This window comes from Aquarana catesbeiana, linkage group LG10 (genome assembly GCF_042186555.1).
Source record: "Aquarana catesbeiana isolate 2022-GZ linkage group LG10, ASM4218655v1, whole genome shotgun sequence".
Classification (NCBI taxonomy): Eukaryota; Metazoa; Chordata; class Amphibia; order Anura; family Ranidae; genus Aquarana; species Aquarana catesbeiana.
Genome location: NC_133333.1, coordinates 242,193,397 through 242,213,102, shown reverse-complemented (window position 1 = coordinate 242,213,102; position 19,706 = coordinate 242,193,397). Strand labels below are relative to the sequence as shown.

Genomic DNA, 19,706 nt, shown 5'->3' with positions numbered 1-19,706 from the left:
TGATTTCAGCTCCTTACAGTCCCTGTGCAGTAAAGGTCAGACTAGGGAAGGGAGTTGCTTTGCAATGCTCTGGGACATGCTGATAGGAGAAGAAAGCAGTGTGACAGGGAGATGAGCCAATACGTCTCCCGCTTCTCCTTCACTGCCCAGCCACAAGCTGGGGAAGTGCCAAATAACACAACTGCAGCAAAGAAACATCAGATTTCCTTCTCTGCCAGACCAAGGTGTATAAATGTCTGGTCTGGATGGATGGAAAAAAGAAATCCTTTGGAAGTAAAGCCACTCCCGTTTGTATTTTCTATGCGTTTTTACAGCACATCAAAAGACATATACAGATATATGAATATAGCTGTAGCCAGGTGTTTGCCTGGGGTCATCTTGCATCCAACTCTTTTTGATTTACCTGGAAAAGAGGACCACATACAGAGCGAGTACTCGCCAAACTTCAGCATGTCCTTGTAATCGAACAGCATGGTGTTCACCCATGCGATGGGGTAATCCTGGTCAGATAAAGAACAAAAGCAAAAAAAAAAAAAAAAAAAAAAAAAAAAGTGTTACTACAAGATCATCATGGATATGTGGTGGCTTGAAAAGCACATCAGACACCCACCTTTTTGGACTTCTTCTTGGTGGACTTGGGTTTCTTCTTGTCGATGGCATAAAGAGCCAGGCTGAGACGTGTCATGCGAGGAAGGTCGCACACATTGATTTCGAACTCCAGGATCTGATTCCACTGAGGCTCAGAAGAGGCGTCCACCTCAGTACTGACTACTGTCTTGCACAGGAGCTCACTGCCGTGATATAGACCACAGTAGACCAGCAGCTGCAGGAGACCAAAAGTGGGGAGTGATAAGAAAACACAAGAGGGACCTGCTATGTAACCAGGTGTCCATGCATACAGGGAGGCAACATTCAGAAGCTAGAGGGTTCTATATGGCAGTCGAAAATTAGGTAAAAACTCAAAAAAAAAAAAAAAAAAGGTCTATTCCAAGAAGATGTAAAGGAAAAGAGCAGGCGGACACAGGAAGATGCAAATATGGAAATGACAGTGCCAATTAAATATTGTGAGCCATAAAAAAATTATATATATATATATATATATATATATATATATATATATATATATATATATATATATATATATAAAAACTTTTGCTTTATTTCACAATATCTTCAGGAGAGATTTACAAAGCATGAGTAGATTCAGATATGGATGGACATGTGCTTCAATGGATCTCAGGAAGGGCGTAAGCTGGCTAGCCCGAAACGTAATCCATCCATATCTGAAACGGTGTAGGCAATTGTTGCCTTTGATATTGCTTGAAAGGATTATGCTTGCTTTGTAAATCTCTCCTGAAGATATTGTGAAATAAAGCAAAGAAGTTTTTAAGTGCAGCAACCTCTTGGACTTTTTTTCTATATACATATACACATATACATACACACACACACACACACACACACACACACACACACACACACACTGCTTTGAAAAAGTATTCCTTCACACACCTTGAAAATTTCCACATTTTGTCATTGTTTTATTGGGATTTCATGTGAAAGACCAACACAAAGTGGCACATAATTGTGAGGTGGAAGAAAAATGATTTTTCAAATTTTTTTTTTTTTTTACAAAATAAAATGTGTGAAAAGTGTGGCGTACATTTGTATGGCGCCCCCCTGAGTCAGTATACTTTGTAGAACCGCCTTTCACTGCAATTACAGCTGAAAGTCTTTTTTGGGGATGTCTCTACCAGCTTTGCACATCTAGAGAGTGAGATTTTTGCCCATTTTTCTTTGCAAAATAGCTCAAGCTCTGTCAGATTGGATGGAGAGAGTCTGTGAACAGCAATTTTCAAGTCTTGCCACAGAATGGTTGGTCATCACATAAAATACATTAACGTTTTTGGTTGTAAAATGACAAAAATGCGGAAAATTTCAAGGGGTATGAATACTTTTTCAAGGGTATGTGTGTACACACAAATACACATACATATACACACAGTATCTCACATTTTTGTAAATATTTTATTCTATCTTTTCATGTGACAACACTGAAGAAATGACACTTTGCTACAATGTAAAGTAGTGAGTGTACAGCTTGTATAACAGTGTAAATTTGCTGTCCCCTCAAAATAACTCAACACACAGCCATTATTGTCTAAACCGCTGGCAACAAAAGTCAGTACACCCCTAAGTGAAAATGTACAAATTGGGCCCAATTGGCCATTTTCCCTCCCCGGTGTCATGTGACTCATTAGTGTTACAAGGTCTCAGGTGTGATTGGGGAGCAGGTGTGTTAAATTTGGTGTCACTCTCACTCTCATACTGGTCACTGTAAGTTCAACATGACACCACATGGCAAAGAACTCTGAGGATCTGAAAAAAAAAAAAAAATTTTTGTTGCTCTACATGAAGATGGCCTAGGCTATAAGAAGATTGCCAAGACCCTGAAACTGAGCTGCAGCACGGTGGCCAAGACCATACAGCGGTTTAACAGGACAGGTTCCCCTCAGAACAGGCCTCGCCATGGTTGACCAAAGAAGTTGAGTACACATGCTCAGCGTCATATCCAGAGGTTGTCTTTGGGAAATCGACGTATGAGTGCTGCCAGCATTGCTACAGAGGTTGAAGGGGTGGAGGGGGTCAGCCTGTCAGTACCCAGACCATACACCGCATCAAATTGGTCTGCATGGTTGTCATCCCAGAAGGAAGCCTCTTCTAAAGATGATGCACAAGAAAGCCTGCAAACAGTTTGCTAAAGACAAGCAGACTAAGGACATGGATTACTGGAACCATATCCTGTGGTCTGATGAGACCAAGATAAACTTATTTGGTTCAGATGGTGTCAAGCGTGTGTGGAGGCAACCAGGTGAGGAGTACAAAGACAAGTGTGTCTTGCCTACAGTCAAGCATGGTGGTGGGAGTGTCATGGTCTGGGGCTGCATGAGAGCTGCCAGTACTGGGGAGAACAGTTCATTGAGGGAACCATGAATGCCAACATGTACTGTGATATACTGAAGCAGAACATGATCCCCTCCCTTCGGAGACTGGGCCGCAGGGCAGTATTCCAACATGATAATGACCCCAAACACACCACCAAGACGACCACTGCCTTGCTAAAGAAGCTGAGAGTAAGGGTGATGGACTGGCCAAGCATGTCTCCAGACCTAAACCCTATTGATCATCTGTGGGTCATCCTCAAATGGAAGGTGGAGGAGTGCAAGGTCTGGAAAATAAATGGTGGCCACACAAAATTTGACACTTTGGGCCCAATTTGGACATTTTCACTTAGGGGTGTACTCACTTTTGTTGCCATCGGTTTAGACATTAATGGCTGTGTGTTGAGTTATTTTGAGGGGACAGCAAATTTACACTGTTATACAAGCTGTACACTCACTGCTTGCTACAATGTAAAAAAAGTGTCATTTCTTCAGTGTTGCCACATGAAAAAATAGAATAAAATATTCACAAAAATGTGAGGGATGTACTCAGTTGTGAGATACTGTAATATATATATATATATATATATATATATATATATATATATATATATATATATATATATATATATATATATATATATATATATACACAGATATACACATATATACATACATACATACACACACACACACATATATGTATACATACATATACACACACACACATATATGTATACATACATATACACACACACACACACATTTTTATTGTATTTACTTTGTAGTTCATGATATTTAAATTGACACCGGACTGGTGATAGTGCTGTCTTTTCATATGTACCTATTTTTTTTTTAGTGTAATTTTACACTATAGGGACAACTGCCTCACTAAATCCCTTTAGGTCTCCTTGGCGCACATTAGATTGTTTTATTATTTAACAGGAAGACACACAGGTCAATTTACTAAAACTGGGGCGTCCAAAATCCAGTGCAGCTGTGGATGATAGCCAACCAACTTCTAACTTCAGCTTGTTCAATTAAACTTTGACAAAAAAAAAAAATATGGAAGTGGATTGGTTTCTAGTCAGAGCTGCACCAGATTTTGCACTCTCCAGTTTTAGTAAATCAACCCTACATACTTATTTAGGCATTCAGCAAAACAGCCCTTTGTCACATTCACTCTGGTTTGTGTATTGCCACAGTGGTGCAGAACTTTTACAGCAACTTTTATGATGACAAAGCTAAGGTACCATGGTGAGCAATAGAAAGAACAAGGTCATCTTCCAAAGTGTACGCAAGTGTGATTATGCTATGCATATTGTTAGGGAGCAGGGTCATCAGACGATTAGTGTATTGCTGGCAATGAACCCTTTCTTCTGGATGGTAATGTAAACTGTAAAAATGTACCATCGTTCCCCTTTAAAGTAGACAGTTATATTGACTGGAGGGGCTATTGTCCTTAAGGCCTCCCCTCCTGACAAAAAGAGACACTTCAGTGGTATATGCCATTCTCAGCTCATTAAATTTAACCCAAAGAACTGCACCTAGTTTGAAGTCTGAGTCTTTACCCAAGATTAAATGTGCCAATGATAGATGTGAGGGGGAAGGCCTACGTATCTTTTTCAGCCCCTCTCCTAACAGACAGTCTGCCACTGCGATGGCCGATTTCAAATAAAGGCTCAGACCTCACACGGTCCTTGGTGGGGTTCCTAACAATCACAGCTTTTCCCTCTTCTTCCTACTCCATTATTCATGAGGGACCTCCACCCTTTACCTTGAATCCTTCATCTGAATTAACATTTCTTCCGTACGAGAGTTGAAAACAAAACGGCTTCTCCAGGGGCCAGGGGGAACACTGGAGCGGCTGGGGGAAAAAAAAAAAAAAGCAAAAAAGTCCATCAGTAAACCCCAAAGGGCAGTTTTAATCACATTTGTAAATTAAAGTAGAACTATGGGCAAAACTCCCCCCCCCCCCGTTTTGTATAGCACAAGAGAGGGTTATAACCAACCCCCCCCCCCCCCCCGATTTTTTTCGCCATCTGTATCCCATTGCGTAGATTACCCTTCAGTTCCTGTGCCATAGCCAAACCGGAAGTGAGAGAAAACCCTGCAATTTAAGGAAATTCCTTGGGGACCCCCATTGGAAGATTTCCCTTCTTACTTTTCTGGGGACAACCCAAAATGTTGGATTTTCTTTTACTTTCAATGATAATGGTAAACAGGACAAATAGAGAGGATGAATCTCCTCAATGGGGGCACAGACAGCACTAAAAACCTGACAAACATGCTAATCCCTCTGTACTCTCTAAATAAAAAAAAAAAAAAAAAAAAAAAAAAAAAAAAAAAGGTCTTGCCTTTAGTTATACTTTAACACAAATCTGCCGACTTTAGATCTTTACCTTTTTAGTGGGTAGCGGAGGGGGTTTGTGCCGGCTTCTGGGGCAAAGGATTGTGGGATCTTCCTGCTTGTCCGGTAGCGTGGAAGTAATGGTGACAAGGGTAAGGTGAGCAGTCCAGTTATTCTTCAAACACTGGCTGATGTACTGAAAGAGTGCAGAACGTTTAGCAGGTTGCATAGAAAGGGGCTAGTGAGGCAGATGAGTGCATATACTTACTTTGAACTGGCAGAGAGGATAGTTGCCGTAGATGTATGCCAACAAGCCGTTTATCTGAAGGGTGTACTCTTCAGCGCCCCCTGGGCAGTGCTGACCAGATACTTTGGACTTTTTCCGTAATGCCATTCGGATGACGGAAATGGGGAGGTCTCGGGGAGAGACTTGTAGGGTGAAACTTTCCTGCAGACAAAAAGAAAGAGTAGGAGAGGCAAGTTTTTGTAACTTTGAAAAGGATACTAGCTATTTAAGGAAGCATACTGATACACACAGAACCTTCTCGCAATGGTGGCTTGAGTGGGATATGTGATGTCTGTCAACATCACAGCTGGGACCACGATGAACAACTGCTTAAATCAGAAGAACGGCTTTTAGGGGGGGCCGAGGAGCACATAAGTAGCCCAAGCTTTAGAACAGCAGGGTCTTCCTGTCCAAGGAATTCCAACTGTCAGGTTTAGCCACCCCCACCCTGACAGGTGGAATCCCTTGGACAGGAAGACCCTGCTGTTCTAAAATTAGACTATTTATGTGCTCCTTAGCCACCTTCTAGGCCAGTGATGGCGAACCTTGGCACCCCAGAGGTTTTGGAACTACATTTCTCATGATGCTCAACTACAATGCAGAGTGCATTAGCATCATGGGAAATATAGTCCCAAAACATCTGGGGTGCCAAGGTTTGCCATCGCTGTTCTAGGCCCACCTCCCTTAGGTATTGGCTGCAGCGCCATGAATATTCATGCCCATTTGACTTGCTCCACTCCCTATGTTATAGATCTCCAGAAGTCAGGGGAAAGCAATCAAACTTGTAGCCTGTGAAACCCAGAACAGCTAAAAGAAATCCCACCCTGACTGGTGGAATCCCTTGGACAGGAAGACCCTGCTGTTCCAAAGTTCAGGCCATGTATATGCTCCTCCCCCAGCAACCCTCTGGACCCATCTGCCCAGGGATTGGCTTCAGCACCATAAATATTCACGCTACCCATTTGTCTTGCTGCACTCCCCATCTTCTAGAAATCTCCAGAAGGCAGGGGAGAGCAATCAAACCTGCAGCCTGTGAAACCCAGCCAGAATAACCAACTGCTCCACTGATTACAGAGGGGCCAAAAATAACTAAATTTCTCTAACATCCTAACTAGGAGGGTGCTATACAAGGTTTGGAATGGGGTGGAAGGAGAGTATAAGCCTGATAAGGTTATAGAGTCTTAAGATGACCATCCACGCCTGTCCTAAAATATGGAGCCACATTATATCTTGCAGACCGCTGTTTCTGGCTCGTTGGCCCCAATGAGTCCAAGATCTGTAAACACCCCCATGACACAGGAAGAATACTGAAGTGAACTGATAGAACTATGGTAGGAATTAGGTACTGCCCAATTCTTTTTGGCCAAGTCATATTTTAACAAACTGAATGCCCTCCCCCTTCCCCCAGTAAAAGATGGCAATCATAAGCAGAACCGTACCGCTGTACAGGAATGCACGTCTTACCTCACTATTCTCAAATTTAACGTTGATCATGATGGTCTTGCTGGAGAAAGGCTTGCTGAACAGGGTGGTGGACGGCTCCAGCTGCAGAGGGAAATTGGATTCCATCCATATCTCCCAGTTCATGTGCTGGCGCTGCGATGCTATCTGCTCACAGAACAGGCGCATTTTAGTGCGGAAATCGTTAACCTCTGCGTCATTTAAGGAGTCGAAATCATGGAGACCTGAAAGATTAAAAAAAAAGGAACAGGAGTGCAGAAAAGATGAGCACTGCAGTCGTAATTGTTCAATGGACACAAGTATGTGACACTATCTATAGCAGTGATCCAATAAACTTAGGCCCGGGGGCCCAATGCGGCTCTTTGATTCTTTTTATCCAATGCTGGGGGCACAGCTCCTCCCACCGACAGCCAACGCTGGGGGCACAGCTCCTCCCACCGACAGCCAACGCTGGGGGCACAGCTCCAACCACCGACAGCCAACGCTGGGGGCACAGCTCCAACCACCGACAGCCAACGCTGGGGGCACAGCTCCAACCACCGACAGCCAACGCTGGGGGCACAGCTCCAACCACCGACAGCCAACGCTGGGGGCACAGCTCCAACCACCGACAGCCAACGCTGGGGGCACAGCTCCAACCACCGACACCAATGCTGGGGAATGATTCTTCCTACCAAATGACACCAATGGGGCCCATTGACACCAACGATGGGGAACAGTTCCTCCCACCAACGTGACACCCAGTGACAAACAATGGGGCACAGTTCCTCTCAGTTACACAAATGATAGGGCACAGCTCCTCCCAGTGACACTATGTTAGGGCATGATTCTTCCTACCAAATGACACCAATGGGACACAATTCCACTAATTGACACCAAATATGGGGCACCGTTTACTCCCGCTAATGTCGGGACATTTTCTACTGCCAATGGCCATAGTGCGGCCCCCCTGAAGTACAGTAAAATGGCCCTTTGTTTAGAAAGTTTGGAGACCTGTCATCTATAGCCTACAAACAGATTCATCTGTATCAAGGTGCAGATATTGCAAAATTCTTAAGTGGAACTCCACAACTAGGCTTTTATCATTATCTGGGCCCCACAGGGGAGCTTCCCTCTCACTTCCTGTGGTGAGACAGACAGGAAGTGAAGTAGAATCTCTCTAATGAGGACAGCCATCATGAGGTCAACCTAGCATTGGCTTATGTTAAGAGTATAACTTACACAATGAAAGCACAGAAACCAGCAAGGGAGGTTCCTGTGTGAAAGAATAATAACCATTGATCAGCTTGCCACTCAAGGCAATAGGAAAAGTTTGGCTACTACATCTACACAGACAGTTCTTATTTCAGGCACATTCATACATTACATCCATTAAAGCAGTAATAAAGTCAAAAACTCTTGAGCGGCACAATTTTTATAACCTAGTGGTCTCTTCTGTAAGAAATGCCTCACCCAGCCTGTCAGAGGTAAAGTAATCTGAGCCGCACATGCGCAGCGCAGACCCCCCTTTTACAGCACCCGTTCTGTGCTGAAGCGACATCATCGCAGCCCAGCCATTCAAGCGGCCAGAGAGAGCCAACCTTGAAAGAAGACCGGGCAAAGGTGGATGAGCCCTGAACCAGATGGAGCAGTGACAGTGCAGCACTGGAGGGCTGGTTTGATGGGTACATCTGCTATAATTTTCTAATCTGTGGTGTATACTAGCACAAACCTCCTGTGGGCAGAAAAAAAAAAAAAAAATTGTTGAGCTTATTACTGCTTTAAAGTCTCCTCCCATGCCCACCTTTGTTAATGAGTAGGCTGATTTGGGAGTTCAGAAGCTTCTCGGCACGGTCACCCTCCCTGGCCACAAGCCTCAAGACCGGTAAGAAAGGCTGAATGTCGCAAAGACGCCTCTGTTCGTCTTCCAGCTCTTGCTGCTCTGCCGTCTGGTTGATGCAGGTAAAGACGTAGGAGGACGGGGACCCCAGGGTGTGGAACATCGGCTCCTGCTGCGCCTTCTCCCATAGTAACTGCAGATGAGAACAAATTTATACAGTGGAAGGGGAAAAAAAAAAATATATATTGTTACGTCCATCACCGGTTCAAAAGACAAAAAGCAGTAAGGAGAGAAATACAATAAAAAACTGTCTATATAGTTTTTAAAGCCTCAGAGGGCTTATTAAATAGGAAAGAGCAACAAGAAAGTGCTGAGTGAAGCAAGTGACAGCAGCCGCTAAGGTTTCAGATTACACTTGCCAGCCACTCCCACAAAGCGGTTACTGTCACTCCCACGAGGAACTTTGCAGTTGTGTGTATGCTACATCGTGAATAATTCATCCAAGCAGAAATGGCCATTGGCAGTTGACTGCCTGCGATTACTTCCCTCACCCAGCATGAGTAAATTGGTATTCTCCACCATCCTTCTAGATGTGTGTTATGTCATAAACTTGAACTGTAGGACATTCCACGGGAATGACATTAGATATAAAATGAGGGGCAAGTGTTAAAATTTTAATATATATATATATATATATATATATATATATATATATATATATATATATATATATATATATATATATATATATATATATATATATATATATATATATATATATATATATATATATATATATATATACATACACACACACATACACACACACACATACATACATATACACATACATACATATACACATACATACATATACACATACATACATATACACACACACACACACACACATACCACTGAATGGAGTTAAGCATTTAATAAAAGACCCTGTAATAAAATTGCAATTTGTTTATAAACGATCACTTGAGTTTAGCCTCCTGTACAGCATCACTCAGGCTGGGAGAGGGACTGGAAGCACTAGGAGCCAATCAGGTGTGTTTCTTTTACATGTGTCTAGACTGAACATGCAGATTGGATTAGAGGGCAGAGTGCTGCTCTTATAATGATCAGTCACAGGCTGGAGGTGACCTAGCTGTGTTCCTTGACTACAGAGAAACATCAGGTCAAGGGGCTGGCTGTGCTGTCTGGCAGGGTATTGTAAATCTCAGGATCGGGTGTGGATATACTAATTCTTTGCAGACAACACAGCTCTCATAAAATGTATTTTAATACTGAATATGTATTTAGTGATTTGCCTGATGTTCAGCTTTGATTAGTCATTTGTTGACCGCCCTATAGCAGTTTAATTGCTACAGGGCGGCAGCTGTGCGCCAGATGACACACTTATATATATATTTATTTTATTTCAATCCAGGTCTTCGGGGGTAGTGGGAGCAAGTGTGTGCCACTGGTGGCTCACTCCCGCTGTGAGTATACACAGCGGGAGCCGATCAGCAAGTACCACGGACCCGATGTCCGCCGACACCTGCCGATCATCCTGCAGAAACACAGGATGGCGGCCTGCCTATGTAAACCAAGCAGATTGCGGTTCTGCCAGTTAGGAAGGCATGAATCCGGTGTCTCTGCAAAGCAGGGACTAGGATCCATGTCTTCCCCTAGTAAAACACTGGCTAGGCACACAGTTAACCCACGCATATTTTTAGAACTGATAGCGTCACTGGTCCCCAAAAAGTGTCAGTGTCTGAATGCCCGCCGCAATATCACGGTCCCACTATAAGTCACTGATCGCCGCCAATACTAGTAAATAAATAAAAATGAATAAAAACAATCACATAGTTTGTAGATGCTATAACTTTTGAGCACACCAATCAATATATGCCTATTGGGTTTTTTTTTTTTTTTTTTTACCAAAAATATGTAGCAGAATACACATTGGCCAAAATTTATGAAAAAAAATTAGATGGGTTTTATAGCAGAAAGTAAAAAAAAAAAAAAAAAAAAATTTTTTTTCAAAATTGCTGGTCTTTTTTTGTTTTTTGTGCAATAAAAAAAAAAAAAAAACCCCACGCAGAGGTGATCAAATGGCACCAAACAAAAGCTCCATTTGTGGGAAGAAAAAAAAAGGACATCAATTGTGTTTGGATACAGTGTTGCATGATTGCGCAATTCTAGCAGTTAAAATAATGCAGTGCCGTATCGAAAAAAAAAAAAATGGTCTGGTCACGAAGGGGGATAACATTTTCTGGATCTGAAGTGGTTAAAAGATTTGTAGCTCAACTTTGTAGGTCACTTTCACACTGAGGCGCTGGCCGCGTTGATGGTAAAACGCCGTTTTAGCGGCATTTGACTGTCGTTTTAGCGGCACTTTTAGGCCGCTAGCGGGGAGCTTTTAGCCCCCACTAGCTGTCGAAAATGGGTTAAAAGCGTCCGCAAAGAGCTGCTGCCGAAGCGCCTGGCCATTGATTTCAATGGCAGGGGTGGCTTAGGAGCAGTGTGTACACCACTCCCGCACCGCCCCAAAGATGCTGTGTGCAGGACCCCCCCCCCTTTCCTGCAAGCGCACCGCCCCAGTGTGAAAAGCACTCAGGCTTTCACACTGGGGCTGCAGAAGAGGCAGTTTACAGGCGCTTTTCAGGCGCTATTTTTAGCACAAAACGCCTGTAAAACGCCTCAGTGTGAAAGTGGCCTTAATGACCATTTTTTTTTTCTTGAATTGTCAATTTCAGATTCTAAGATGACAAAAGGATCAGCATTATTTTCGGAAGGCCCCGAGTTTAGACTGTAGCCATCAAGCCAATAACAAAAGATCGGGTTGGCTCACTTACCTTCTTAATGTTTCCAAGACTGGCATTGCACGGCACAGGGAAGCTGAGGTAAATGCCCGTAGGGAGCAGGAAGTCCACCAAGATTTTTTTATTCTCCTCCTTGGCCCAGAAGTCCACTGGGCAGTAAACTCCAGGCGGCATCCTGCCCTCTGGCTACCGCCCCTCCGGCCCTGCAAAGACACAGCATAAAAGTTTGTAGCAAACTGGTTCCTGTCCCCGTCCCAATTCCTGGTGAGCAAGTGCAAGAGGAGGAGAGCAGGAGCACACGATTATTTCCCTGCAGAACAAAAGCCCACAAAACCCAACATCCATCACACTGCCCACATACACAAAAAAAAAAAAAAAATAAAAAAAAAATAATCTGTAATTTTGCTCATGCACAGCACGGAGGTTGGGAAGACTTCCAGCATACAGGTTAGTTGTGCAGAGGGCAGTCCAGCCATTGACTTCTGCCAAGAATATCCATATTTTATATTAGAGCATGCCAGGTCTCCAGGGAGCTTGTGACATTTGCAAGGGTATTTGGGTGTCTGAACTTTCTAAGGACTCTCATTCTGCAATGCATCTAGTTAATGCGGACACAAATTATAACAAAGTGTCATTAAACCCACATCATTAAAAAATATCAAATATTACATGCTATTCACACTCACTCAGGCACTATAGGATTTGTGTTCTGTATTCTGCTGTTCTGTCTACCCCTCCCGTCCATGTCCCCGCTACAGTTGGGGATTCTGCAGAGCAGTGTTGGCAGCTCTGCACATGCTCAGTTTTCAGTGAGTTTCTATGCTGAGCATTTCCTCCCCATCACATCTGAGCAGCCCAAGTGACTATAGAGTCACACATGTGGGTGTATACACAGTGGTAAATGACAGCCCCCTCCTCCCTCCCTCCTCCATGTCCACTAACCAGCTAAACACAATGGGGATGGGAGATTACAAACTTGATTAGTGGAGGCTTCACCTCCCTGTTATTCTAATGCACAGGCTGGAGGGGCGTGACACAGCCTGTGACTGGCAGAATTTTGCCACTATGTAAATAAAATGTCAAATATATATTTGTATGACAATATAAAAAAAAAAAAAAAAAAAAAAAAAGTTTGATATTTATTTTTACTCTGTATCCCAAAGGCTTTTTTTTTTTTGTGCAACATGTGACCAGAAGCTCCTCCTGCTTGTTTCCCTTCAGACATGCTAGGAAAGAGCTGGGTCATGTGGTGTGTGTGTGTATATATATATATATATATATATATATATATATATATATATATATATATATATATATATATACACATACACATACACATACACACATATACACATACACACACACACATATACTGTATTTATTGGCGTATAACTCACTTTTTTTTACCATAAAAATCGGGTGCAAATAGCGTGTGCATGTTATACGCCAATACTTCAATTTTAGCTGCCTCAGAGGGGACAGGGAGGGGGGCGGGATGAGCACCGTCAGATTACATTCAGTGAGAATCTCCTGTTTACTTGGCAGCCTCTGTAATAGGAAGCCCCGTCTCCTGGGCCGCCATTGAACCACTGTTCGATCAGGCTGCACTGATGGCAATGGTGAGGCTGCTGCACTGATGGCAATGGTGAGGCTGCAGATGGGCACTGACTCTTATTTTGCTTCAAAGTTTCTTATTTAAAATGTAGGTTTTTTTTCCTGAAACTTCCCTCTTAAAATGAATGTGCGTGTTATACGCCGATAAATACGGTATAATAAATATATATATATATTTTTATTAGGGGGGAAAAAAAAAAAAAAAAAAAAAAAAAAGGTAGATTTTGTTTTTAAATACAGTGGAACCTCGGATTGCGAGTAATGCCTACAGGTTTACGTACATAGCTCAGGTTTATGAGATACTCTACACAGGTAATGTTTGCCCTTTAGGTTAATATAGTTAATGCTAATGTACATTCCCATACAACAGAACTAATGGACCATCACAAGCATGATCTATACAACAACACACCCTTTAACCTTTTTAACGCTTATATTAACATTCCGGTCTCTGGGAACCACTGCCAGTAATTACTATATCTACAATTCACAGTACATTAGCATGCTGGTCATTGGGAAGAATGATCCTTACATTTGTGGTCAGTGGGAAGAATCACCCCTTGCAGATGGCTAAAAAGATCCCCGATGTGAGTGAACTTTCTCATTGCTCAAGGAACTGCCCTAGCAACTCCTGGAGGAACCCTAGAATTCCAGGGAACCTAGGTTAGGAGAGTCTGCATTAACATATTAGTAATTGTCAATGTAATCCAGCTTTCTGAAGTCTTCTGAAGGGTCAAACCTTTCTTTTTGCAAGATATGGCATTTATTTACAACCGTTGATGTGTTCCAGAAATGAACTGGTCAGACCTGTTCAGATCGAGTGTCAAAAGGTGAATTGCTGATGAAAACCCAAAACCTTCTGCTGGAATGTGAAACTGCAAGTCTCGTAATTGTCAATTCTTGGAAGGATTGTCAATCCGGAGGAGCTGCGTTCCTGGACTGCCATGTAGAGATTCAACAACAAATGTGGCTGTACATTCATTAGAAGGCACCTGCCATGAGAAAAATCCTGGGGTTTGCCGATGCTTTGAAGCCGCCAGCACCAGTGGCAGCCCGTGCATTGTGGGTGTCGGTGTACGGGCACTGCCCCCCCCCAATCTATGCCCCCGGACCCTTTCAGGACGCATGGATTCCTATAGCGGGGCGGGAGGGGGTGGTACTTTTTGAATCACCCAATTAGAGCCAGAGGCTCTAATAGGCTTCCAAATAGGGCGGGCTTGGGACGCAGAGAGTGTGCCCTGAACCCACCCAATTGTGTGATGATAGTGGCTGCACTTGATGGGCACAGTGAGGCTGCACTTGATGGGCACAGTGAGGCTGCATTTTTTAAGAATTTTTCAGATTGTTTGCGCCCCCCCCCCTCAAAATTTTGGAGAACCAGCCGCCACTGGCTTCAGTGGGCTCTCAGTCACTGAACCAGGTCAGGTATGCAGCAAGGAGATTCAGATGAAGTCATTGTGGAGTTTTTGACTTAAAGACATGCAGAGGAAGAACAAAGTATTACAGGCCAGAAAACTGGCAGCAGGAAACTAGTGTTTTAAAGGAGGAGGGGGGGGGGGGGGGGGTTGGGGGGGACAGCAATGACAGGCTTTAAGGCTAAACCAAGGTCCCCCAGCCCGGAAATACTAATGCTAAACAAGCTATATCAACCTAATCTCATAGTCAAACCTCAATCTAACCTCTTACCTTAAAGCGGAACTTTACCAACAACAACAACTTGATGAAAAATAATGTTCTTTAGCGAGGAACATACATTCCACATTAATAATTCTGCTACCAAAATGAGTGTGTGCTGTAAAATTGTCACCAGCATTGCTCCCTTATCTTCTTGCTGGAGGCCGCAATTTTGCTGAAGCCCAGAGCCCCTGAACAGCAGTAAAATCATAAAGCGAAACTAAACCCACCGATTGTAAAGTAAAAAAAAAAAAAAAAAAAAAAAAAAAAAAAAAAGTTACATTCCTGTAATGCTGGGATTGCCAATTGTCGCATTTGTCCTCGACCAAACTGTCAAACCACCAAATGGCTTGTGTCATAACTGATCACATGTGCAGCACTATGGCAGTTGGAGATCAAACAGAAGAAGCTTTCTTGGCTGTAAAGGATAGGAGGGTTTAATTCCACTTTAAGGCTGTCAGCAGATCGGCCTCTACAAATTCAGCATTGCCAAAAAAAAAAAAAAAAAAAAAAAAAAAAAAAAAAAAAAAAAAAGGAGAACAACTGAGCATGTGCAGAGCAGGTTGGGGCAGTGTATTACTGGATTTTTAAAAGTACAGAGACACTTATTTGTTTTACATAGCTATACCTGCAAAAGGGGCCAGCCTGTAGTCATCTACTGGGATTTCAATTTCTGACTAAAAAGTTCCACTTTTAAGGAGAAGTATGACATGTGTTTAAAATCATACATACCTAGGAGGATGCAGTATTGATCCGATACTGAATCTGTCCCCCCTCGTCACAAACGCTAAGAGAGCTGAGCGATCAAACACCACTGATCACTCAGTTCTCCCCTCCGCTCTGAGCAGAGACCCCGTGACTGTCAGTCACCACTGTCTGCTCTGCCCCTCCAGCGCTCACCGGAGAGCTGGGCTGTGGAGGGGGGGGGGGGGGGCGGGAGCGGCTGGCTCAGGCTCTCAGCGGATCACAAAGAGGCTGAGCCGGGTGCCAGTTCTGGCTCCTGGGTGGATCCTGACCGTTTGGTCACAATCTTAACCCAGCCTGGACCGACCTTGTGATGTCAGCTTACAGTGGGTTTTAGCCCGCTGCTGGCTGAAAACGAGTCACAGGAGTGCAGAACTAACTGCACGTCTGTGATCCGCAGAAGTACAACCAAACCTGTAGGTACTGTAAATATATCTTCTAAATTTGCACTGTTTAGGAGATATTTACTATATTATGCTGCCGCCGTCATCAGGGCATGCGCACTGACGGAACCACCCGCTCATGCCGTTTCTTCAGGAACCGTGCCGTGACCGGCAGCACCCGTGACCGACGTCATCACTGCTCCGGCGAATCACAGTGCCGGAGCCGGTGAACCCGGAAGTAACTCCAGGAAAGATGTCGGACATGTGTGCAGCACTGGAGGGCATCGTTCTAAGAAGGCAAGCATTTCATAATGAGCTAGTATGCGATGCATACTAGCTCATTATGCCTTTGCCTTGCAGGTTTTGTTTTTTTTTTTTCTCTCTGAGGTTTTACAACCTCTTTAAAGCCCAACTCCAGGAAGTAGACGAAACCTGCCCTTGCAGTGGACTTCCCCCTTCCCCTGCAAAGGTTAGATGCTTGTTATGTCTAGAGCTGCACCTGCTTGCCTCCCCCCACCACATACAATACAGGGTTAATAGCCTAAGGGACCACCTACAGATCGGAGCTTCAGAGAGGAGAGGGCAGTACCGGAGCTGGCAGGATTAGGGAATAGTTTAAGTAATCCTGCCTGTGCCTCTATCCCCTAGACCAGGGCTCTCCAAACTTTTCATTATGGAGGGCTACATCTGGAATTTTACAAATATTTGTGAGCCAAAAAAAATAAATAAATAAATAATTCAATTTACAAATACGTGCCAAGAAAACTTCAGATCAGAAACCCCCTATTTCACATCAGAGTCGCCCCCTTCACACAAAAGCCCCTCTCACAGCAGAGGCCTCCTTCCCCTGTCCTACCTCATAATTCTTGCCTGTGCGGGCAGAGGACGGGAGGCGGAGCAGGTTGCGGGCAGAGGACGGGAGGCGGAGCAGGTTGCGGGCAGAGGACGGGAGGCGGAGCAGGTTGCGGGCAGAGGACGGGAGGCGGAGCAGGTTGCGGGCAGAGGACGGGAGGCGGAGCAGGTGCGGGCAGAGGATGAGGGGCAGAGGATGAGAGGCGAAGCAGGTGCGGGCAGAGGATGAGGGGCAGAGGATGAGAGGCGGAGCAGGTGCGGGCAGAGGATGAGGGGCAGAGGATGAGAGGCGGAGCAGGTGCGGGCAGAGGATGAGGGGCAGAGGATGAGAGGCGGAGCAGGTGCGGGCAGAGGATGAGGGGCAGAGGATGAGAGTCGGAGCAGGTCCCCTGAATGCTGGGGTGGCCCTGGATGAGCGTCATGCATTTCCACAATGCGGTCCAGTCGGCTCCCAGCACAATAGCAATGAATGACACTGTGTTCTGGCCACTCAGTCATTGCTTGGGAGAAAGGCTGGTGCCATGGAAGTCACCAAATACATTTTTTTTACCTGCATTTATAAAACAAAGTAAAAAAAGCCAACGCAGTCCTTTTTTTTTTTTTTTTCCCCCCGCACAGGAGATCCGCCGTATTTTATAAAAACCATATTTCAGGAAAAAAAAAAAAAATCTATTTAAATCACACACAAAAACAATATAAATAACCATTTTTTGTACAATATAAAAGAACAAAAGATGAGGTAGTGTTGAGCAAATGGATACCAAACCTGTAAAGACTGCAAATTACATGTGCTGCAAAAAGGAGGAGAAATATTATATCTAAACACAGTATACAGTCAGCAAGCAGTTAATGCACAAAAATACAAATCTGATGTTTAATAAAGGTTTACTGGGAGCTGTAAAACTGTTGACATCAACTAATTTGAATTGTTCTTCTGAAACTTTTTTTTTTTTTTTAATTTTAATCATGTGACTTAAACAGGGCTGGCCAGACACAGACTCACACAGTAGAGAGCATACATCAGTGCAGTAATAGATCCCAAGGATCTTTCCCTATAGATGCCAAAGACCAGGGGAAGATCATGTGATCACACAATAGCACAACAGGAATAATGTATTTGGAGGATAAAAAAAATAAAAAAAATAAAAAAACACACAAACACCACACAGTGGCATGACATATAGGATTTTTGTGAATGATTGCAATTTACACTTCTCTGTTTAGTATCACTTTTAATGCTCATGTTAGTTAGTTTAACCCTCACTGGCACTAAGAAAAAAAAAAAAAAAAAAAAAAAAAAAAAAGGGGGAGGAAGTTATCGTGGGCTCCTATGATTAATACATTTACGCTAAGAAAATAAAGAAGCCCACAATGAGCTGCCAAAGATTTATGCGGTCTTATTACATACAGCACAGTTGGGGGTTTAAGTGTTTTTCGGAGAACTGAGCAGCTAAAACAAAAATTGCAAAACGCTGTACAACCCTCATTGATATTTCACATCTGGAAGGCATACGCAGTGTACGGTATACAGGACACGTGAATCATCCACGGCCCCAAGCCACCAGCACAATCCACTCACATATCCCTCCTTGATAAAAAAAAAAACAGCCACCATTCTGTGGGCCGCGATTATTTAACTTAAAAGCAGAACTCCAGCTTGGATTTTTTTTTTTTTTTAAATTTCTCTTTGCTGCAGTTAGAAATCACTGTAGACATCGATATTACAGCGATTGCCGCTAACTTCCAGGTCCCCCTGCCAAGCCGCTGCACTGCTGCCTAAAGTGATATTAAACCTTCGGGGTTTTTTTTTTTTTTAACTAAGATAACAAACAGGTTCTACTTACCTGCTCTATGTAATGGTTTTGCACAGGGCAGCCCAGATCCTGAACTTTCGGCTCAGTCAAAACCAGGTGCCCTTTAAAGGCCCTCAGCCCCTAAAGGTGCCAAATGCGGCAGTGGAGAGAGGGAGGGGGGCAGACGAGCAGAACGTCCGCTTTTGAGTGGAGCTCCACTTTAATGCCTAGAAAGCATTAGGGTAACACACCTTCAATAGAAAGCATTAGGGTAACACACCTTCAATAGAAAGCATTAGGGTAACACACCTTCAATAGAAAGCATTAGGGTAACACACCTTCAATAGAAAGCATTAGGGTAACACACCTTCAATAGAAAGCATTAGGGTAACACACCTTCAATAGAAAGCATTAGGGTAACACACCTTGAGGCTTTAGCACCACTTTAATGAACACAAGAGGCCGCCCGCTCAGCATGGGTGCCATTCGGAGAACACTTTGGGGTCGATTTACTAAAACAGAAGAGTGCAAAATCTCGTGTAGCTGTGCATGTTAGCTAGCCAGCTTCTAACTCAGTGTTTCTCAACTCCAGTCCTCCCGGCGACCCAACAGGTCATGTTTTCAGGATTTCCCTAATTACTAAGGCAGTGAAACGGATCAAATCACCTATAGCAAATAATGGAATTTGTGTTCCGGCAAAGCGGGAACATGAAACCACGCCTTCCCCTAGTAAAAGCACCAACACTGCACAAACACCAGCTAGGCACACATTTAACCCTCTGATTGCCCCAGATGTTAACCCCTTCTCAGCCAGTGTCATTAGTACAGTGACAGTGTATATTTTTAACACTCACTGTATTAGTGTCAATAGTCCCCAAATAAGTGTCAGTTAGGTGTCCGATTTGTCCGCCGCAATATATCAGATTGCTGCCATTTCTAGTTAAAAAAAAAAAAAAAAAATTCAATAAATACATC

The 19,706-nt window shown here is 43.6% G+C and overlaps 1 protein-coding gene across 1 annotated transcript in view; it reads right to left on the bottom strand.

Annotated features, from left to right (window-relative positions):
• The window catches only part of PIK3CD (phosphatidylinositol-4,5-bisphosphate 3-kinase catalytic subunit delta), a 39,151-nt gene extending 27,256 nt beyond the window's left edge, over nt 1-11,895 (bottom strand). Inside the window, exons 1-8 of the mRNA XM_073603528.1 lie at nt 11,705-11,895; nt 8,823-9,051; nt 7,043-7,263; nt 5,561-5,740; nt 5,345-5,488; nt 4,720-4,809; nt 611-823; nt 404-500 (exon numbers count right to left, since the gene is read on the bottom strand). Of these exons, the coding sequence (XP_073459629.1) occupies nt 404-500; nt 611-823; nt 4,720-4,809; nt 5,345-5,488; nt 5,561-5,740; nt 7,043-7,263; nt 8,823-9,051; nt 11,705-11,845 (1,315 nt within the window). The 5' untranslated portion in view covers nt 11,846-11,895. The remainder of the gene's footprint in view (nt 1-403; nt 501-610; nt 824-4,719; nt 4,810-5,344; nt 5,489-5,560; nt 5,741-7,042; nt 7,264-8,822; nt 9,052-11,704) is intronic.
• Nucleotides 11,896-19,706: the final 7,811 nt, after the last annotated feature.